General features: G+C 37.4%; 1 protein-coding gene across 11 annotated transcripts in view; it reads right to left on the bottom strand.

Annotated features, from left to right (window-relative positions):
* Window positions 1-24,437, bottom strand: part of LOC126811640 (protein phosphatase 1 regulatory subunit 12C) — a 90,679-nt gene extending 66,242 nt beyond the window's left edge. For 8 of the 11 annotated variants that reach the window (XM_056098467.1, XM_056098469.1, XM_056098471.1 and 5 more), the window contains exons 1-10: window positions 24,157-24,437; window positions 11,760-11,890; window positions 11,370-11,488; window positions 10,559-10,718; window positions 9,265-9,409; window positions 8,137-8,211; window positions 6,616-6,680; window positions 5,595-5,731; window positions 4,169-4,215; window positions 1,467-1,580 (exon numbers count right to left, since the gene is read on the bottom strand). In XM_056098467.1, the coding sequence (XP_055954442.1) occupies window positions 1,467-1,580; window positions 4,169-4,215; window positions 5,595-5,731; window positions 6,616-6,680; window positions 8,137-8,211; window positions 9,265-9,409; window positions 10,559-10,718; window positions 11,370-11,488; window positions 11,760-11,890; window positions 24,157-24,402 (1,239 nt within the window). In that variant the 5' untranslated portion in view covers window positions 24,403-24,437. The remainder of the gene's footprint in view (window positions 1-1,466; window positions 1,581-4,168; window positions 4,216-5,594; window positions 5,732-6,615; window positions 6,681-8,136; window positions 8,212-9,264; window positions 9,410-10,558; window positions 10,719-11,369; window positions 11,489-11,759; window positions 11,891-24,156) is intronic. The other 3 variants (XM_056098468.1, XM_056098470.1, XM_056098476.1) reach the window with 3 other exon arrangements.
* Window positions 24,438-24,442: the final 5 nt, after the last annotated feature.

The raw sequence follows: 24,442 nt of genomic DNA, 5'->3' as shown, positions 1-24,442 counted from the left end.
ACAGAACTGGTTAGCGAACTAGCGTCTTACTTACTGAGTATTTCACTATGATTTGACTTTTTTCATGCAATTTTATATAATTATTTTCTATAAGAGATATATACAACAAGATGCACTTCTTTAGACCATCACCACCACTACCGTAACCAAACCATACTTATTATTTTCTTTTTTTTTTTTTTGTTCAAATCATGCAAAATTCTTAACATTGTATGCAGAGATATTTAAATCAAAATGCAGAGATATTTAAATCAATATGCAGAGATATTTAAATCAATATTACTATATTAAAGAGATATTACTATATTCAAGAGATATTACTATATTAAAGGGGTATTACTATATTAAAGGGGTATTATCATTTGTAACAAATGTGAAGTTGGATTTTTGGATTTTAGTATGAAATAAACTTAATTATTATTAATAAACTATCGTCTTCACTAATGAAATAGGGTTTAACATCCCACTGTTCTGCACCGGCTGGGCTAATGAAGACAGCCATACACCAGTGAGCTACGAGGGAAATTTTGCCCGGACAGCGTCGTTATGGCCTACTCTTATATCTAATTTCAACCGTCAAGTTTTCTTTTATGTGCATGCCACCTAATATCGTGAAACTGCAATTCAAGTCCTATAGAAGAGTAACACATTTCGCAAGAGAGTTCATTCTAGACTGATCAAATCGCAAATCCCCAAAGCGCTAATGTGTCCGAGCTATTTTTTTTTGGGATCAAATCACAAATCTCTAAAGTGCTTATGTCTCTTGAACCGTTTAGTACTTCGTACATGTAAATACTAATCACCTCAGCTCCCTGACAAAATTACAGATCCCCCCCCCAAACTACTACTAAACCCCTTAATTTTCTATGAACAAGGTTTAAGGTTTTGTTGCTTTAGTAGAATTAATAGTTATGGAGATTTTAATAAATTTGTTTTTATTTGGTTAAATATTAAAATACAGGGTTAAACGGATTGAGGAAAAACTAGAAATTTCAGTTGGGACGACCTTCAGATGTAGATAATGATCACGACTATCGTTGGAATCGGCACCCAAACAGCAAATAACCCAACCATTGACTAATTAATATGAGGGTGTCCAGTCAAGTTGAACTAAATGCCATTCGGATGCAGATAGTCCGACCACAGCACGAAAATCGATACAACCAAAGGTCGGCCCGGGGGGTCAGACTAAAGGGGGATAACCTTTGTAGGAATTATTCAAAAGGAATTAACATGTTAATATGTTCGACAAATATTATTTTTGACAATTCCAGAGAAACAAGATTAATTTTCAATTACCAAAATTAAAATAGAAAAATTTGATGAAATAGAATCATAAAGAAAGGATCTTTAAAATTAACACTAAATTTGTTCAAAGAACACGGAAGAGAAAAAAAAAAATGATAAGAAAAGACTAAAAATTCAAAATGAGAACAGACTTTTGATTGGGTGATTTTCAAACTTACGTTAGTTACCGTGGGTGTCACGCTTGATGATGTGGGGAGTTTTCCGGTAAGTTCGGCATCCTCGTCTATTTTTGGCATTTCCGGTTTTAGAATGGTTGGTCTCTCCTCAAGAGACTGCATGCAGATACAAGACATAGACTAATATATTGTTACTATAGCAACATCACAAATTCAATGACATGTCAAGGACAATCTCTGGCAAAAAATTTGATAAAATCTTAATAATAAAATAAATGATTTTGATATTTTAAAATTTGATTACCAAATTTATTTTGTGAAGATCTGACCTTGTATGTCCTTGAAATTTACAAGCATTTAATTAAAGGAAGTCCCCCAGAAACATAAGTTGTGGAAAAACCGTGTTTGGATATTTTCACCTGACAATTATTTCAAAGATTTTCATAATTTTTGTGATTCCATGGAAACAATTTTTACTTATGCAAATAAACATTTTATAACGACAATTCTTAAGCCGTCTCTCTATTCACCATTAAACGGAAGCAGTTGCTTCGGTGATACAGCACTGTGCAGGTCCACCCCAAGACCCTTGTTGTGCTCCAGTCCCCGACGACTATATAAAGGGAACATCCACTGGATTTCATTTAAGCCTGATGAGCTCGAAATAAACGAAACTAGTCGCTTAGATTTCTAATTTTAGTTTTTGGTACACAATTACTATTCTGGAACATATCTCATAGAGTGTTCAAGATATCTTTATGACACGTCTGTACAGTCATCAATGCCTATTAGTATAGCCAAAGTTTTGCTATTTAGAAATTTCGCAATTTTAATATTTTCATGGGAACAAATTTGACCTAGTTTTTAGTATACAAGGCCGAGTAATACTGATGACCAAATCTTCTCGTGACCTAATTATCAATTTCAGTTTTTTAATTTTTCTACAGGAACAAATTTGACCTAGCTTTTGGTATACAAGGCCGAGTAATGTCTTGTGACCTAATTATCTATTTCAGTAATGATTGATTGCATCGTGAATTTGAAAATGATCACAATTCATAGATAAATTATTTCAGCCCTTATTTAAAGTTCTGGGGCACTTCCTTTCATTCACACTAAATGTTTTTTTTTATCAAATGAGTCCTCTATATTGATAATATTCCAATTTCCAAAATCTTTATATTATATTTTCACACAAATAGTCTATATTATAAGTTCAAATCTTTTTAATCCCTTTTTCCAAAGCTTTGTTTATTTCCACACCAGCGGGTAATTTATGTTATTAGCCCAGACCTTGCTGTAAATACGAATCATCACTGCTCTCAGCGAAACTCGCTAGGATACAAAAATACATTTTGGACCACGACATCTCTTGGCATGTCATTACTATTTAAAAATGAAATGGGGTTTAACGTCGTCTCAACACAAAACATTGGTTATCTTGGGACGGACATGCGTACAATGAGCAATGGTGCTTGCTCTTCTCCCAATTAAAAGAGAGAGAGAGACAGAGAGAGAGAGAGAGAGAGAGAGAGAGAGAGAGAAATGAGGTTTAACATCCACTCGACACAAACTAGGTCATTTCAGGACTAACATATTGTTCAATTTTATTTTATTAATTTGCTTGTGAGTACGAGTCTTTAGCAGTGGGAGGATACAGGAGGACCCAAAGAAAAACCCACGAGGTTGGTAAGGCAATCCTATTCCTTGTCAAGTACAGAGAGAGAGAGAGAGAGAGAGAGAGAAATGGGGTTTAACGTCCACTCGACACAAACTAGGTCATTTCGGGACTAACATATGGTTTAATTTTATTTCAATAATTCGATTGTGCATAGGGGTCTTTAGCAGTGGGAGGAAACCGGAGGACCCGGAGGAAACCCACGAGGTTGGATTGTCAAGTACAAGCGTGGAACCAAAACTTTTTCAATTAAAACTGCCAAGGTATCTTTTACGTGCACTCCAATGTGTACATACATGGGTGGACCATGATTTTTTTTCTATTTCAAAGGACTAGGCACGCTTATCTTGTCAAAAATCCTGATGGGTTTTCTCTTCCAAACCCTAGGTTTCCACTATCACGATTCGTGGTACGATTAAAATCGTGGTTTTAAATATAAAAAAAAAATGTTGGTGATCCTATCAAATTTTATCATATATTGTGATCAGTCATAGCAATCGTGTTGATCGTATCGAAACATATCCGAACGTACCAGATCATGGACTCAATAGGGATAACCCTATCGTAACAAATCGCGCAGCAGTGTGAACCTAGCATCAGCTATCTTTTTTAAATGGGATGCTTGAATCCCATGCGAGTGATCCTTTGTATATCATCATACTGTCTTACAGCAAGGTCTGTGTAATATAAGCTTCTCATATAATGATATGCGCATATCAATTAGCGAGTCAATATATCTACCACAGTTTAATTAGACACAAGATTTAGCCTACTCAATACGAATACGTTAAATACAGGTTAAAAATATCGACAAATAGATCTTATGGTGCACACAAACAAACATGGCCGCTAACAGGCCGTGATATAGTAGTGCTGTGCTGCGTTATTCTGAAATGACGTTACTAACTCAACAATCAACAAGATTTTAATTTCGTCAAGTTTGGTTAAAGTTTATCTGTCCTATTTTACGATATGTGTACATGACAACTAAAGAAATGCTAATATTTGCTACATATAAATGTGCTCTATGCCTTGTTACTATGGAAATGATTGTAAAGTAACCTACCGTAGGAGCGGTAGTCGAGGACTTTTTGTTTATTTTATTTTGTCGTTCTGAAAATAAAAAAAATTCACAGACAAATTAATTTTTATTTAACAATTGTTTTTTTTATTTATAACTTATTCGAGATATTTGATTGAGAGAGAGAAATGGGGTTTAATGTCCACTCAACACAAACTAGGTCATTTAAGGACTAACATATGGTTTAATTTTATTTCAATAGTTTGCTTTGTGTGTAGGGGTCTTTTAGCAGTGGGACGAAAATGGAGGACCCAGAGAAAACCTTGGACGTTGGACAGATGACCCTACTCCATGTAACGTACAAGCAGAGAATCAAAACCACACCACTTGACTCAATGACAGACCTTATGATCTTAAGTGGACACATTAAACATATCCTGGAATTTAATGGTGTTTATCCAGTAAACACAAGAAATTCAGGCTTCAATCATGCACCAGCTGAATATCATACGACCAATCACTGTAAACGTAACATTTAATCACGTCGCGATTCTTCTCACACTAAATTTGGAATTGTTGGAACTAAGACTGGACTGAACTTGCATTTCTGTCAATTTGGAACATTCCGATCTTACAACCCCCTTACAGTCTTACAATAGTTTAATTCCGCTCCGTATTTACAATGCCACCCTTAATTTTGGACGAAATCTATTGATGGGCCTCTTTTAAATCTGAGTGAATCCAAAAGGGGAGATTATCTGTAGTGGATATTTAGATTTCATTGACTGGATATTTTTTTAGATTTTTCAAAAAAAGGAAATGAAGCACAGAAATGAAATGGGGTTTAAGTTCCCACTGTTCTACTCTGACTGCATTAATGAAGATGGGTATACTACGCCATACAGTGTGCATTTAGGGAAATTTTGACCAGACAGAGGGGCTACAGCCTGCTCTTATATCGAATTCCAACTGTCAAGGGATCTTTTACATGCACGTCAAAGTGTACACAGGACATTAGTTTTTTGTCCCATCCAAACAACTATCCATCCTGCACCACTGACAAGGGGGAAACCACGCCGGAAAATTCTGATGAACTTTCTTGATTGACACCTGGAGCGAACCCACGACCTCCACGCTAGCAAGCCAGCGTCTGACTCCAAAAATGAAGCACAGAGACCTAAAATATTTCGGTTTACGGTTTTATGAACTTGACCCCAGTGTCCAAAGCGACCCTTTGAAATGACAGGCAAACATTAACCTGTTTCATGGATCAGGAAGGTTAGCATTGATCAATCCATGGAAATATGGATATTTTTCGAAAAAGTTCAATTAAAGCCCTGAGACTTCATGAATTGGGCCCCAGTTTTTGAACCGTGACCCATAAATATGATGGGTAAATGTTGTCGTCTTCTTTATCACCTTTTTTACAAGGTCCAAGTGTCTAAACCGTGACCTCTAAATATGTTCTCACCTGTTTCATGGTCTTCTTCATCACTATGACGTGTTTCTTTATCATCTGATGTTTTAAATAATGCTGCTCGTTCTTCTTCAGATGCTTTTAATATCACGTTAGCTTTCTGATCACCACTCATACGGGTTACCGAACTTCTGTAAATATCAAACATTTATTTTATACATTAGTGATCCACAGAGAAAGAGAGAGAGAGAGAGAGAGAGAGAGAGAGAGAGAGAGAGGAAACCGGAGGACCAAGAAAAAACCCAGGAGTTTGGACAGGCAGCTCTACAGGCAACTCTACTTCTTGTCATGTCAGGACATAGGATAAGAAAAAACAATAGATTAGCAATTATTGGATGTTTAAATAAAAAGTGCTAATCAGTCTGAAGATATCGAATTCCAAATGCAAAGGGCTTCTTTTACGTGCACACCATTGTGTACACTGGTGTTTAGGTTTTTTTATCTCATCCCAACCACTAGACACTGTCCCATGCCAGGCCCTCCTTACTGAATCACTAACAACAGGTAACCATAACGAGAGAAAAAAAAAAGAATTACAAACTTGAAAAAAGTCACGTTCTCACAGCATTCCAGGCCAGATCACAGAACCTTGGCGTTTGTTTTGAACATGCTCAAATCAAACGCTGTGACTCTGCGATCATTGGCAACCATGGAGACCATAGCACGACATCTGACGTTTCCACCACACTTTTACCGCGCTTATGGCGATCTCGACACGCTCTGTGACCATATTCCGTCGCCGTAGCAGTGCATTAAAGACGCCAACACTGTCTGACGAGAGTATTACTCTCTGACCTATTGAGTTTCCTGGTTGATTAAAGATACTTTCTCAGAAAACATCCTTACTGAACCACTAACAAAGGGTAAACTTGCTAGACAAAAATGATCAATTTTCTCAGCCCTGGACCCCTGGTTGCTTAGCCAACTCCTTACTCACTGACCCGCCACTCCTACTTACCTTCTCTTGTGTATTACTCACTGACCCGCCGTCCCCTGGTTGATTAAAGATACTTACCTTCTCTTGTGTGCTGAACCTTTCGTAGATATAATTTCATCACCAGTAGGGGCTTTATCGCGTAACTACAAGTATACAATATTTACAACTTACAAATATAATCAAATCGACCGATTGGGATTGGTTTCATTGGTCGTAATCCGAAATAGTGAGTTGTCTGTATTACCCAGTATAATTTATAAATAATATAGAAGAAAACAAACTGAGTTGGTCCATAATCAAATAACCTAATTAAAATTTGATAGGCTTCTATAACAAATAATTACAATTTAATATTCTTTTTAATGCTAACAAATAATAAAACGAAATAGGCTTTTTGTTCTTCCTAGAGCTAACAAATAATTAAACTTTAATAGGTTTTTAGTACTTCTTCGAGCTAACAAATAATAAAACTTTAATAGGTTTCTAGATCTTCCTGGAGCTAACATAAAGAAAACAAGGGGAGAGAGAGAGAGAGAGAAATGGGGTTTAACATCCACTTGACACAAACTAGGTCATTTCAGGACTAACATATGGTTTAATTTTATTTCAATAATTCCCTTGCGCGTATGGGTCTTTAGCAGTGAGAGAGAGAGAGAGAGAGAGAAATGGAGTTTAACGTCCACTCGACACAAACTAGGTCATTTCGGGACTAACATATGGTTTAATTTTATTTCAATAATTCGCTTGCGCGTAGGGGTCTTTAGCAGTGGGAGGAAACCGGAGGACCCGGAGAAAACCCACGAGGTTGGACAGGCGACCCTAATCCTTGCCACGTACAACCGGGGATTCGAAACCACGCCAGTCGACTCAATGACAGGCTTTATGATATAGCGCGCGCACGCTAACCATTCAGCCATCCAACCCCCCCTAGCAGTGAGAGGAAACAGGAGAAAAACTCGAGGTTGGACAGACGACCCTACTCCTTGTCACGTACAACCGGGGACTCGAAATCACACGAGCTGACTCAATGACAGACTTTATGGTACAGCGTGCACATGCCAACCATTCGGTCATCCAACCCCCCACAAGTAAGGGTAATCAGATGATAACTATAGTTGTTAGTTTAAATCGTTAAAAATCAATAGCAAGCCATACGGCACTTGTCACAGACTTTGTCAAGTAATAAAAACCTTGTGGCATAATTTGTATCCGATCAATAGGCTTCTTCATCTCATGACTATCAACTAATGAAATGGTGTTTAACCCTTTAACCGACGGGTTTGTTTGCGGGTTTCGACTAGGAAAGCATAAAGTTTAGAATATATCCTGTAACTCTTTAAATTTAAGAATAAATCATACAAATGTATATATTTTTGGAATGATCTTGAATTCCTCTATTCTGTGGTATAAAATATTTAACATTTTTTACTTGTAAGTCATGAAAAATGTTCCATATGGAATGGCTGACAGTTAAAGGGTTAAAGTCCTACTTTTCTGTAACAACTTGGTTAATGAAGATGGGCTATCAATATTAAGTTAATTGATTTTCTTGAACTGATCGAATTGTCTGTGATTAAATCACTAAGAGATAGAACTCACCGTAATTTGTTTTTTCTTTAAATCTTCTAAAACACGAACCATTTCCGCATCAGCCAGTTCGAAAGCACTCTGGCCCTGTTGTATTAAAATAAAGTTATATGGTGAACAAAAGAGAGAGAGAGAGAGAGAGAGAGAGAGAGAGAAACTAGGTCATTTCAGGACAAACATATGGTTCAATTTCATTTAAATAATTTGCTTGCGCGTATGGATCTTTAGCAGTGGGAGGAAACCCACAAGGTTGGACAGGTGATCCTACTCCTTTTCACGTACAACCGGGGAATCGAAACCACGTCAGTTGAATCAATGACAGACCTATAATACAAGGTCATCCAATCCCACTAAAACCATAGCACAAATCGGGGCCAATGAAAAGGCCCGTCACATGATCATACAGCAGTGCAAATGTTGTAACCAGAGACTTAGTAATCGTCTTCTTCTTCTTGGACTCTTCAGAAAGATTTAGGCTTTGTTAATTCGAGTATGATCGACACAGAACTTGGCAATTGGACAATTGTGCATCGATTGACAGATTTAGGTTTTTTATATGATGTCACAATTGAAAGATTGGTGCGATACTCGGTTCCTCCCGTACAGGTACACATGAACTTAACGATTATTGAGCACTTACGTCAATTATTCAACAAAAATAAACTAGAACTGTAATTGTACGTTAAAGAAAGAAAATAAGAGAGTCTGTCATTCGGATGATTAATTAGTGGAACAAAAACATTTGAAATGTCACATCAATGAGAAGAGAGAGAGAAATGGGGTTTAACTTCAACTCAATGTAGGGGTCTTTAGCAGTGGCAAGAAACCGGAGGACCTAGAGAAAACCCACAAGGTTGGACAGGCGACCCTACAACTGAGAAATCAAAATCATGCCAGTTGACTCAATGACAGATACTGCGCACACACCTAACCATTCGGCTATCCAACCCCTGCCCACCACTCCTCCCCGACATCAATAAGAGATAACATAGGGTTCAACATCCTGATTTTCCAAACCAACCAGGTTTAATGATGATGGGTAGTCAATTTCACAAAAATATACCAGATACGACCTTTTGACTCCCCACCAACGAAGGTGTGTATTAAGTTATAGTGAAAGACAAGGGAGGGAATACTAACAGCGTTATTTTTAATGTCCATATCACACATATTATCTACGAGAATTTGACAGGATTCTTCTTGTCCCCAGTGGGCTGCGGCATGTAATGGCGTCCAACCATCGTTATCACGAGCATTTACATCTACACCTGCCTGTATTAATATCCTACAAAGATAAACAAATTAACATTTCAATAAACACGCTTGTACGAAATCAAATCGGGTTAAACGACTGTATTAATATCCTACAAAAATAAATAAACATTTTAATAAACACGTCAACGATGTTTGTAGGAAATGAAATCAGGTTAAATGACTAAATGGGGTTTAATGTCCTACTATTCTGTCCCGACTGGGTTAATGAAGACAGCCATACAGTGTTCTATGAGAGAAATTTTGCCCGGGCAGTGGCACTACGGCCTACTCTTATATTGAATTTCAACTGTCCATGGATCTTTTACGTGCACGCCAATGTGTACACTGGACCTCAGTTTTTCGAACCATTTGAAGGGGAAGCAAAATGCAAATGATGCAACAGGTCTGTAACAATTGAAACAACCCAAAAAAATAAATGACACTCAGTAATAAAAATTAGAATAGTCCCATCCAAATGGTCCTTGTAGCACAAACAAGCGGGAACCTAGTTGGAAAATCACTACGAACATTCTCAGACAACACTGCAGCGAACCTGAGCCATCCTGATCTTGCAATGTAGTTGGTCCGCAGGTTTGTCTTGTCTGTTTTCTTACCTGTCCAGCAATCTGATTAAAATACAGATCTATATTTCGTTTCGTTTTTTTATACTTTTGATGGCCTACACTACATGAAGATCTGACCGGTTGTAGCGATAAGTCGCGTCTGAGGTCATACGAGCGGCTTTTGACCTATGATGTCAGATATTTGATTAACCAATCAGCATTGATGTTACTAGTGGATTACCCACAGTTCCGTGCAAAACATGCCAAAAGTTTGCCATAATAGACCGTTTCATTGGCTAATCCCTTATACCATTCAGAAGACGTCAATGATAACACCTCTTCCAATTCCTAGTGTAGTAAAGACAAGTAAGTGAAATTTTGAACTATAAAAACGAAAAAAAATAGGATCTGTGTTTTAATCAGATTGACCTGTCCCTTTTAAAATATCTGTACTTACTCCATGACTTTTATATAACTTTTAAAATATCTGTACTTACTCCATGACTTTTATATAACTTTTAAAATATCTGTACTTACTCCATGACTTTTATATAACTTTTAAAATATCTGTACTTACTCCATGACTTTTATATAACTTTTAAAATATCTGTACTTACTCCATGACTTTTATATAACTTTTAGCTGCGGCGACATGTAAGGCTGTAGCACCAGTCTTTGTATGCTTTTTCTCTTTCACGTTTTTACTGTTTAACCATTGATTAGCGTCTGCTAACATTCTCTCTTCTTCTTCTTGTCGAGCTAATTCGGCATCAATACCTACAATATATATGTCATATTCAATACCTACAATATATATACTGTCATATTCAATACGGACAGAGAGAGAGATAGAATGGGGTTTAACGTTCACTCGACACAAACCAGGTCATTTCGGAACTGACATATGATTCAATTTTATTTCAATAATTCGCTTGCACGTAGGGGTCTTTAGCAGTGGGAGGAAACCCCAGAGGACCTGGAGAGAGAGAGAGAAATGGGGTTTTACGTCCACTCGACACAAACTAGGTCATTTCGGGACTAACATATGGTTTAATTTTATTTCAATAATTCGCTTGCGCATAGGGGTCTTTAGCAGTGGGAGGAAACCGGATGACCCGGAGAAAACCCATGAGGTTGGACCCAGAGGACCTGGAGAAAACCCACAAGGTTGACAGGCAAGCATAGGAAAAAATTTACTGTTTATATCGCGATAAATGAAAAATTGATACTTTGAAATGTTCATTTGTGTACTAGTGGCCGACAGATCAAAATAAGGCCCAAAACAATTTAAGAGCTCTTGGATAATGTGTGACGTGGATAATTAAGAGTGTCAGAAATTCTGTTAGCGAGCCTGCGGCTTATTCATCGAGTCACTGTGGCTCCACCACACAGAAGAGAAAGCTAATGCCTGTAGAATATCTCTCTTACCTTGTTCATCCATTTCTTTCTGTAATAAATTCTCCATTTCTTCATCTTCACAAATATCCATGGGTAAATCGCCATCGTTATTTACAGCTGCTACATTAGCTCCACGCTTGATCAAATATCTGAAATTAAAAATAAAAATAAAAAAAAAATAATCAATAAATGAGTCTTAAAATTATAACACAGTGCTCTAATGGCAGAGGGATATTCTGAGGGAAGTCGAGTGAGTGTGTAGGTGGACATTCTAAGCGGGAGTCTGGGGCTCTTATCGCAGAGGGACATTCTAAACGGGAGTCAAGTGAGTGTGTAGAAGGGCATTGTAAACAGGAGTCAAGTGAGTGTGTAGATGGACATTCTGAGGGAGGTCAAGTGAGTGTGTTGATGGACACTGACCTGGCTATTTCTGTGAAACCACAAGATGCTGTAGCATGTAATGGTGTCCAGCCTTCATTATCACAAACATCAACTTCAGCTCCATTATCTACGAGAAACTCTACCATATCCTGGTTGTCATCAATACATGCCTGAAATAATTACAAAACTTATAGCTACAGTAGGAGTAATATAATACAAAACTTAAGAGCTACAGTCAGATGAGATGAAATGAAATGAAATGGGGTTTAACGTCCTACTGTTCTGCTTCGAACTGGGCTAATGAAGACGGGCATATACGCCATTCTCTTATATCGAATTCCATCTGTCAAGGGATCTTTTACGTGCACGCCAATGTGTACATGGGACCTCGGTTTTTCGTCCCATTCGAATGACTAGAGAATTGTCCTTGTCAGGCCCTCCCGTCCTGCATCACTGCCCAGGAGGAACCACGCTGTAAAATCTGGATGAACTTTCTAGGTCGATGCAGGGATCGAACACCCGACCTCCAGGCTAACGAGCCAACGTCTTTTTCACTTAGCCACCGTGGCCCCAAGTTACATGTCAGTATCAGTTGGAGCATGTAAATATAAACAAAAAACTTATAACTTTTAGACATGAAATGGGGTTTAACATCCTGGGCCCTTATTCACGGAAAACTTAAACTAAGATACAATCGAAATTTTAAGAAATACTGCAATTCGATTGGCTGAACAAGAAATCAATTTGCATATATCCAATTTGCATATTGGTCAGCCAATCGAATTGCTGTATTTCTTAAAATTTCGATTGTATCTTAGTTTAAGTTTTCGTGAATAAGGGCCCTGGGCATGTAGTTTGCAACGAATGAGTGAAGCAAAATTTTTCCCCCTCCACTCTTCGTTCAAATTCAACTTGTTAAAGGGGCATTATGGGAGATTAGGTAAAGAGCTGACGGCCAGTTCTCGCTATATTAGTTAAACAGTCAAGTTTCTTCACTCTGTACTGAGATATTAGTGATTCAATTTTAGGCTAGCCTCGATAATAACTTTGGTATGATAATAAACAATGTCTCAATTATCCGTTTTTAAGTTAAATTATTCGTTTTTATGTTAAATTATCCACCACAAAATGCATTCAAATCCACTAAATATCGTAGGCATCTAGAGTTGATTATGGTCTGGATAAGTTAATTAATATCTAATTATTAATTTAGATAACATTTCAGGCCTAAAGAAAGACCTATAATAGGCAGATATACCGCTTGCATAATGTATATTTAAGCGTTCTCTTATATGTAAGCAAAGAATGGAACCTATTGTTGTGTAAAATTCTGGGTGTGTTATGAAAAGAAATGAAATGAAATGGGGTTTAACGTCCTACTGTTCTGCTCCTAACCTGGGCTAATGAAGACAGACATACGCCATACAGTGTGCTATGAGGGAAATTTGCCCGGGCAGCAGCACTATCGCCTACTCTTATATCGAATTCCAACTGCCAAGGGATCTTTTACGTGCATTCCAATGTATACACGGGACCTCGGTTTTTCGTCTCATCCGAAGGACTAGACAGCTGTTCTTGTTAGGCCCCCCGTCCTGCATCACTGACAAGGGGAAACCACGCAGGAAAATCGGGATGAACTTTCTCGGCCAATGCAGGGATCGAGCACCCGACCTCCAGGCTAGCGAGCCAGCGTCTAACCCACTTAGCCACGTGATCCCCTAGGTGTGTTATGACCTTTAACATTACCATAATGTGTGAATCCCCGGTTGTACGTAACAAGAAGAAGGGTTGTCTCTTCAATCTCGTGGGTTTTCTCCAGGTCCTCCAGTATCCTCCCACTGCTAAAGACCCCTACACGCAAGCGAATTATTGAAATAAAATTGAACCGTATTTTAGTCCTGAAATGGCCTAGTTTGTGTCTTGAGTGGACATTAAACTCCATTTCTAAACGAATAAAAAAAAAAATATTGCGTGCAAGGTTGTGGATTATTGATGGTTACAGAGATTAAACAGACATGAATTAGGGGAGAGAGAGAGAGAGAGAGAGAGAGAGAGAGAGAGAGAAATGGGGTTTAACGTCCACTCGACACAAACTAGATCATTTCGGGACTAACATATGGTTCAATTTTATTTCATTAATTCGCTTGCAAGTAGGTGTCTTTAGCAGTGGGAGGAAACCGGAGGACCCAGAGAAAACCCACGAGGTTGGACAGGCGACCCTACTCCTTGTCACGTACAACCGGGGATTCGAAACCACGCCAGTTGACTCAATGACAGACCGTATGATACAGCACGCACGTGCTAACCATTCGGCCACCCAACCCCCCCGGCATGAATTAGGTGCTAACATGTTAGTTAATAGTTATTATCATCTACTACATCTTGCACACACATTTTCATCTACTTCATACTTCGAGAATAGATCTCTGCCCTAAATAGCCGACATATCCAACAAGTAGTATACTGTTTTCTAATGCCGTCCTACTCCCGTTCACATCAGTCACACACACAAGGACTAAATAACCCTGTTCAATTTTGTTACACGATTTGGAAGCAGAATAAATACTTCTCACAATTCTCGAAATATACTTCGTGTTTTCGACTGAGATCGTTGATTTAGGACTTAAAATGTCGGACAACTAGCTTAGTGTCTGTTCTCAAGTGGAGATAACTGTAGACAGACAGCCGAAGTTTAGTATAGTATTTTTACATACCGGTATTTATAATAACAAGATATGATGACATCAATAGTAGATAATAATAACAACTAATAAGATAGCAGTATAATGTTATAACACGGATCCAGCTGTACTAGATTGACCTTTGACCTAATATATCCAAGATTGACCTTTGACATCAAGGATCCATGTGTAATAGATTGACCTACAACAATACATGTACAGCTAAATATAGTATTACATACATGTATCCCAAATTATCTTCTAGATATATACATGATATTACAGGTGCTGGTCAGTTCATCCCCACGACCGTTTCATCCACGGCTGTTTCATCCCCCATGTTATTATAATAGCAGTCAATTAACTGAGTTGTACTCATTGTTAAATAAACTGTTAAACACCTACTTATTGTTAAATAAACAATAATGTATGGAATAACGTTGATTACCGATCACGACTGAAATTAGTTCACCGCTGTATATTCGTATTGTTTGTTAATTGGGGTTATGATTTTAGATTTTAGGTTAGTTCATCGATATTTTTGTGTTTTCAGTCTCCGACAACACCCCCCTGGTCTGTACAAAAACTACTCAAGCTGGTGGTGTAAAAATTTATTTTATTAAATGGCTGAATTGGCAACAATTAGTATTACGTCTAACCAATCTGTTTCAGAGTATTATGAAAGTTTTCTAATATCTCTGTAAAAGATGACTGCCTTCAACACATGACGTCATATCACGCGGCGTCAATCATTGGCTCAATGGCGTGTGCATTGTTTACAGAAAACATTATTGATTCGAGCAGAATGGCGCCTTTTACTCATTTTAATACCTATTTACACTAAAATAGGAAATAATTTTTACCTACAAATACTTCAAATGTCTTTATTTATTTTTCTAATACATAAAAAAAATGTTATAGAAATTAATCTATCGGAGGAAAAAAGTTAATATTTGTGGCTCATTAAGTCTCATCGATGTCTTCCTTATCAGTGATTGTCGCGACCTAGTGAATATTCACTGCGGATCAGTGTGACGTCTAACATCATGTTCCTTACTCAACAAGAGTTGGGCTTAATTCAGACTAAATTCAGATACATTACAAGTGATGACGTGTCCATGGTTAGCACGTGCGTGCTGTATCATACGGTCTGTCATTGAGTCAACTGGCATGGTTTCGAATCCCGGGTTGTACGTGACAAGGAGTAGGATCGCCTGTCCAACCTCAAAGATTTTCTCCGGGTCTTCCGGTTTCCTCCCACGGGTAAAGACCCCTACACGCTAGTGAATTATTGAAATAAAATTGCAACATGTGTTAGTCCAGAAATGACCTAGTTTGTGTCGAGTGGACGTTGAACCCCATTTCTCTATCTATGCACACGCTGTTGTCTACCTGGTTAGACCTGGGTTTTCCGTTACGTAAGACCAAACAAAGGCACTATTTTCTTGTCAGCTGAGCAGGAACCACCTTGTGAGGATAGGCAAGAGAATGTAACCAAGGGAACAGCATTTACCCACATGTACATGTACATACTCTACAAATAGGTCAATGATAGGGGTATTTCTTCAATCAGAAATTAGAGAGGTGAGAGCAGGGAGGTTTGAGGGTTGATTGGTCAGGGAACTGGAATCCTGGTGTGGACTAGTGGTATATCGTTGAATCACGATTCACCTTGATTCCCGTATTGACATGCAGAACGCTGAATCAATTTTCCTACCTAGCATTACAGGTATAACAAAAGAATTAAAATTATCATTTTTGTCCACATTAAAACTCCACTCAATTTCATTTGACTCTATCAATCATGGGTTATACTGCTAACCTTATGTGGATGCCACTGTCAGGGCAAAATTCTCCTATCTACAACATTAAATGCACAACCAAAGAAATAAAATTTGTCTAAAAATAATTAAATTCAATTTCATTTGAATCTGTCATGGATTATTAGTTATACATGTACTTGAAACTGCTGTCTTCATTAGCCCAGTTGGAGCAGAATAGAATAGTAGTCCATTAAATCCCATTTTGGGGAGCCACGGTGGCTAAGTGGGTAAGATGCTGGCTCGCTAGTCTGGAGGTCGTGTGTTCGGTCCCTACATTGGCCAAGAAAGTTTATTCTGATTTTCCTGGGTGGTTTCCCGAGCTGTCTAGTCATTCGAATGGTACGAAAACTGAGGACTAATGTATAAATTAGCGTGCATGTAAAAGATCCCTTGGTAGTTGGAATTCGAAATAAAGAGTAGGCCACAGTGTCGCTGCCCAGTCAAAATTCCCTCATAGCACATTGCATGGCGTATGCCTGTCTTCATTGACCTAGAGTCAAAGCAGAACAGTAGGACTTAAACTTAAACCCCATTTCATTTTATTGCATTTCAAACCCCATTTCATTTTATTGCATTTAAACCCCCATTTCATTTTATTTCATATACTTGTAAGTGACTGGATAATGTTGTGTGTATTAAGATAATCTAAGAGACTGGATAATGTGTATATTAAGGTGAGTAAACTGATGATGTTAAAGACTGGGTCAGAGAGGATTCACACACACATGTATATCTACTAATATATCCCAGCCATCTGGTGTAGTGTTACTATAAATAGATCTATTAGAGAAACCTAGTGTATTGGAGGAGGAGATAGATCGGTGGTTGCTATGGGACTACATATACCTCATCAAATATACATGCTATAACAAAATTATCAAAAACAAATGTGGGAAAGTTGGTCCTCAGTTTGCTCCTACCTGATTTTAATCCATATACATTAAATTAAAGATACATTATGAGAGATTACATAACAAGCTGACAGTTCTCACTATAATAGTTAAAAAAAAAATAATGTAATGGCAATTTGCTGAAAATTTCAGTCAAATTGATTCACTCTGAACCAAGATTTTAGCTTTTGAATTTTAGGCCTAGCCTCAATCATCATTACTAAAGTCAATACATTTTTAGATTAAATCATCAATGAGTGTTGAACAGCAAATTGGATTCAAATATCTAGTAAATATCGAGAATTGATTATGGTCTGGATAAGTTAATCAATGTCTAAATAATAATTTAGATAACATTTCGGGGCTAACGAAAGACCTGCAATAGACAGATTTAGATCTTGCACGTACAACCGGGGAATCGAAACCAAGACAGACCTTATGATGCAACCCCCAACATGTATACAATATGAAAGTATTGATGATAATAAATGCTGAAATCTATTATCTGAATAATTGATATTCATTGTTTATTTATTGTAATGTCTACACAAACTGTAGTTTATCTTGTCCCAATGTTTGTCTTACTCCTTTTGTTTTGTCTTTAGCATTCTCAGACTTAAGACTTTACTCAACTTTTAATCACTGTTTATGAGAAATATTTTTGATCTAGACACATAAAACTTTGCACATAGTTTCTTATTTATGTATTTGATACATTAAAACAACAAAAGTTTTATAAAGGGTAATATTTTAGTTAAAATAAGGTGAACAATTTTGAGTAAATTCTGAGAGTGCTTTGTGAACTTCAGGGCCTGTTCTCCTGCACTTACTTATAGAAATAAAACAAATTAATTAATTGAAAAACGAGTACCACAAAATGAGTTTAAATAAAAGGCCTGGAAATAATGGTTTTTGATGTACCTGACATTTTCAACTTAGTGTCGGACATGTATTTAAAATAATATCAATAAGAAAGACATCAGTGCCAAACAAAATGACAGGCACCAGAGGATCTATGCCTGATAAAGCCTGAATCTGTGCCTGACATTGTCAGCGACGGGTGCCTTATTTCCAGGCTTGTTAAATAAGCATGAAAACTTTTTTAAAATGTATCTACATGTATCCAAGATTAGTTTTCAGCATCAACCGGGCATCATGGATCTTATACCATCAAATGTGGCAGCAATTTTGTCAAGGCGGTGGAACTTCTGACGAATCTTTATCAAATTCCCACTGCCAATGGCTCTTCTCCGTGTACTCCAATACGGTATATACACGGGACCTCAGTTTTTCATCCCATTTGAATGACTAAATATGACTTATAACTTTTACTCGGAGAGAAATATCTTAGCATCAAATGAAACTCTAGCTACAACTGCCATTATTACAAACAATAAACATGACTGCAATAAAAACCCAGTGGTACTAATTACTAAATATGTCAGACACAGAAATTTATTTCGACAAAATCTGCGACAGGTGTTTTTTTCTAGACTTGTACACCAAGTGTTCCTAGTGATCAGATAAAGAGAGAGAGAAATGGGGTTTAATGTCCACTCGACACAAACCAGGTCATTTCGGGACTAACATGGTTCAATTTTATTTCAATAATTTGTTTGTGCGTAGCGCTCTTTAGCAGTGGGAGGAAACCGGAGGACCCGGATAAAACCCACGAGATTAAACAGGCGAGGTGACCCTACTCCTTGTCACGTACAACCGGGGAAAAGAAAACAAACCAGTTGACTCAATGACAGACCTTATAATACAACATGCACACGCTAATCATTCGGCCATCCAACCCTCATGAACAAATAACACACTAATTACATGCATATAGTTCTAGAGCCATGACAAATTACAGCAAAAAAAACCCAACCCAAGCCAGTGGAAATAATTACTTAACATCATAGACACAGTATCATACTCATTTACAGTTCTACATGTAAACAAAAACCTCAGGAATGTTCGTATTCAATTAAGAAAACACACCAGTTTATGATTTAAATAAGCTCTAACAGAAATTGACACTGACAGCTAATAAGAAAAGAAGACCATGTTATTAACATTTTGCACTCTTGTATATCAAATTGGTTTCCATGGAAACACAAAACATAAATCGGACAATTTATAATTAGCAAAGGCACATCCAGAGGTCGCAGTGGATCAATTTCGAGTTGGGTAAAAATACGCAGACATTCCAAAATTTTGCGTTTTTGCCCTCTACATCTGCGTGACTTAGAACCTCTCAAAATACTCAATATAGAAGCATGTAAAGTCGTTTTGTGAACAACCCTATTTTAAGCGTCCTTATTTCATTGATATGCCTACTGTATTTAGTCTAATGACGACTGGAGGTTAACGGCATGTCTATGGTTGACGGCACAGTCATTTCAATCTTTCACCACGACAGGATGTAAAGAGAAAACTATCGGTATGAAAGCCAACATTTGAATGGCTGAATGTAAACAGTATATCTTGTTCTAGCCAATCCCAAGTCTTGTATGAAATACACTTTATTGCTTCCAATAGGATAGTTACGTAGGCTTACTGCCATGAACTTATGAATGAAATAAGAGGAAATATAAAAAACTACGGAGACTACGTGCAGTAGAGGTGTGTAAATGCCAGGTGAAGCACATAAATTGTACAAACTACGACTAGAATGATCTAATTATTCTCACGTCGGGGAAATTTTCTGCGTGTAAATTACGCAACGTCCGTCAATATTTGCGTTTATTTTGAAAAAAAATGTGTGAAATACGCAGTTTTTTGCGTGACTGCGACCTCTGGTAGGGTGACCCACCATAAATAAATATCTCCATATATCTCCATACATGTATATCTCGACAATTACGCCACAATATTTATATATATGCCAAGCCTCAAATCAGTTTCACACAATTATAGTCACTAAATAAACTATCATGTTGTACTTAATAAGCTATGACCATTTTTCATCTATAAATAATAGACTGAAAACTGGTTCCAAGTGTCGTCCATAACATCCAGACACTTTTGAGTAAAAGATAGGTTACGTGCCCTTGTTTTGAAATTAGTCTCGCTTAACCAGTCTATCAATCCATTCTACGTCTGATTAACAGGTCGGGATAATCAAGACTACTTTTTTACGAAACATAACAGAAAGCTAGAACAAGAAATTGAATTTAGAAATAAGCACGTTAGGTAGCTCAACAATCGTTTTAAGAACCTTGTAAAAGTAAAATGAAACTACTGCTAGTATAATGTTCCTGTCTAACCCGAATGTGATTCAGAGATATTATTTGTACTAAACCAAAAGATGCCACTCTTAACGGTACAGTTAATGATAAAGCGATTTAAAAAATGAAACGAGCGTAATTTCTAAATCTGCTGTAATAACCAAGAAGCTTATTTTCACTGCTATTTAAAATCGTCAACAATAAATTTTTTACGGCTGTAATAGTTGATAGATTTGTAGAGAATTGCACGTGCCATGGCTATTTATAGTATCATACTGTCAGAAAGTTGGTCTCGGCACGGCGAATGTGCACGCTTCAGTGGTAGTCTCGAACTATCAGCGGTGGACTGTATTTCTGTACAGTACATGGGTCACCCTACCTCTTGGCACAACTACTATAAAATGTTGATGTGAGGTACAAAGTTTCATAAAGATATCTTGAACAGTTTATGAGATGTTCTCCGAAACAAAATTGCGATAGAAGAAGCCTACATATATTTCAATATCCCTATATATAACGTTTTCCTATTTGCCATCATTTGGTTATGCCCTATACTGACATTACATTGCACTAGTACATTAACATCGGAAATGTATTCCACTTCGCGTGGTGAGCAGAAATGAAATACATGAAGAGTTTAACGTCCTACTGTTTTGCTTCTATACTGGGCTAATGAAGACGGGCATACGCCACACAGTGTACTATGATACTTTTATATCGAATTCCAACTGCCAAGGGATCTTTTACATGCATTCCAATGTATACACGGGACCTCGGTTTTTCATCTCATCCGAAGGACAAGACAGCTGTCCTGGTCAGGCCCTCCGTTCTGCACCACCGAAAAGGGGAAACCACGTCGGAAAATCTTGATGAACTTTCTGGGCCAATGCAGGGATTGAACACCCGAACTCCAGGCTAGCGAGCCAGCATTTTAACCACCTAGCCACCATGGCTTCCAGCGGTGAGCAGATATAGGTTTTACCAATATACATGTTTTTTTTCTGACGATAACCCATGAGGTTATACAATCAACCCTATTCATTGTTGCATACAAGTGTGAGATGGAAACAACTTGGCTCAATGATAGACCTTATGATCTAAAGCGCATGTGTTTGACCATTTCGACACACCCCCCCCACCAGACGTGTAGAAATGTGTCTTCTATTAATGTTTAACATCAGCTTTCGACGAAGGTGATATCGTAGGGCTAGAAATTCACGCGAATCGCCGAATCTAATATGTGCCGGGATTCTCGCAAGAGCTTACGCTGCCAATCGAAAAGGATTCGCGTAAAAAATTTCTAAAAAAAAAAAAAATCTCAGAGAATTGTCGAGTCCGACTATTGAATGTCAGTCAGGGTCAGTGTTCATCATGGGGCTGTATTTTGTCAGCTTTAGTCGATTGATGTTTATTCAAGCCGATTGGTAAAACAATGAATCGGCCACTATGGTATCGTAAATAATCAATCTACTTTTGGCTAAATTACAACACGTTAATTATTATTTGTTAATTAAGAAGACAATCAACTTGCTTGTCAGCTACAACAACAGTCATACCTTAGTGATAATCCGGTAAAATAAACAAAACAAGCTTGGTGATTATTCAGTAAAATAAGCCACGTGGTCATGGAAGACGGTCTCGGCATGGTTTCCGAATTGCCAGTCTTCCATGGTCCGTCCGTGTGACTTCCAGGTACTGGTAGATATTAAAATAATAACTGGATAATACATTGATGGATTCACTGACCAGTTGTTAGGTAAATTTAAATCTTCATTGAATATAATCCCCTGATAGAACATCGAATACACAGAGAGAGAAACAGTGGATATTATCCCCGACAGAATCTCCACTGCCGAATTCCAATGACACGTGACATATTGGTTGGAATTATGTCGATAAACCAGTTCTAAATAGCGTTTACTGTTAGGATTTTTTATTTTATACACTACTGACAGACGCTTAATTTTAAAAATATTATTGAAGGCTACATTTATATCATAGTCGTACAGAAATTTATTTTATAGCAATTTTAGTTATGGTTGTCACGTGATCATTGTGCTGTTTGTCTATCATCGACGAATGAATAAAAACTTTTGCAAGTTACGTGACTGTTACATGATGGACAAAGGACTACAAATTGTGTTATGAAGAAATGCCACAGCGCTGTATCAGCTTATTTTGGCTACGTCATTTTCTGATACTGGCAATAAACAATAAACACAATTTTGTTATTTAGTCAATATTATTGAGATTCGAAAGGTCGCGCACATTGCATACATGACATGTATATGAGAATTCTCTTAGATTCCCGCAAAAAATGACGAATTTCTAGCCCTGTATCGCAGACAAGTTTGTCTTATTTTATTATGTGTAGTGCTCATGCAAATGTCTTTCCTGTGGGAGGAAACCGGGGTAAACCCACGAGGTTGAGAAGCACCCATATTGCCAAGCCACATAAGCTCACACCAGGAATCGTAGCTATGACTGCAAGCCAGAGGTGACCAACCAGATAGAGCTCGAAGAACGGCACTCCAGACCATTATGTCATTCCCCTCACTATAACTATATGAATAACAGAAAGCCTGTAATCTGTTGATAATAAACAGGTTATTGAACAGACTGATTGATTAAACCAGATCAATAATGATCCATTAATTGATACACAATAGATCAATCAGGATACAATCAGTCATCTTGTCAACATAAACACCAACAAGTTGACTTGTCAAAACATCAAGGATACTGAAAACCATAGACCTCTACCTGTACACTGCCTTTTGCAGGAAAACAATGTGCAAGCAAGAGAGAGCGAGAGAGAGTTTAAAATCTACTGGACACAAACTAGGTCATTTCGGACAAAAATATATGGTTCAATTCTATTTAAAAAATTTGTGTTAAACCACTTGCCATCCAAATTAGTCATTTGGTACACATACAACTTGTGGATGAGATGTGTTTAATATACATGTACATTCTAGGCTTTGCCCTTTTCTCGATGCCTATTCAGCAGGCCTGGAAGTAAGTTTTTCCTGTGTAATCTACCATTACAATGTCATTAAAAACACTGATATTTAAAATACAATCAATGTCATTAAAAACACTAATATTCATATTGCAAATACAGAAGTTAACCCATCGTAAAACAAGAATAAATGAAGATGGCATGAGTTCTTTGCAACATTTATCAGACCATTTTTATAAGCAAAAAATCTACAAGATGTGTATCTCTAACTGTACGTGTAAGGATGACATGTTAATGTTTTAGTTGATGGGAATTCATGTACCCATGGGCATGGACCATAATCATTGAACAAACTTATTAACAAAGATTATACATGTGTACATGGGTTCTATTTTACAACACGTGTATGTAGGCTAAGCTAAGTCTAATATCACTCCACTCAATTAGTCCTAGGCCTATGCTCTGTAGTGTAAAGTACTGACAGTTCAGTTCAAATTTCCTTGACAATTTTTACATCTAGTACGTGTATTGACTACAATATTAATCTAGAGATTTCAGGACCAATCATAAATTTTGCATGTACCTGAGTATCAGATACAAACTAATTCTGACCATCGTAGAATCAGAAATCGTACAACGTTTACTCATACTGTGGAAGTAATGAGTGCTGACAGTTCAGTTTTTCATAACATTGAAATGAAAAAAGAAATGAGAGCTGATATGGGGTGTATTTTTGCCATCTTGATTCTTCGTTTAAAACACTTTTTAATTGCAAAATTTATTCATGGATTGTTTGTGAATAACAAAAGGGGATTTCTACAGGAATTACTCTTCGAGTAAGTGAGAAAACAAATTAACAAACCTGGTGCAAAGCTGTAAGACCGTCGATATTCGAAGTGTTTATGTCAGCCCCTCGGTCTAAAAGTTTCTTAACTTCTTCCGTATCGCTGCTCGAGCAAGCAGCCAGGAATATACATCCATCTTGAAATTTGACTCTTAATCTTTCTTCCCGAATGGAAGAAGAAACTCGATTAGTCTCAGAATCCTCCCACCGTTTCAATTGTTCGTTACGCCTAAATAGTGCACTCATTTGTTTTTCGTCCGCCATTACCTTTGGAAGACGTTTGCGCACCGTTACCAAGTCTCAT

The sequence above is a fragment of the Patella vulgata genome, chromosome 2, assembly GCF_932274485.2.
Source record: "Patella vulgata chromosome 2, xgPatVulg1.2, whole genome shotgun sequence".
Lineage (NCBI taxonomy): Eukaryota > Metazoa > Mollusca > Gastropoda > Patellidae > Patella > Patella vulgata.
This window is presented reverse-complemented; position numbering and strand designations above follow the sequence as displayed.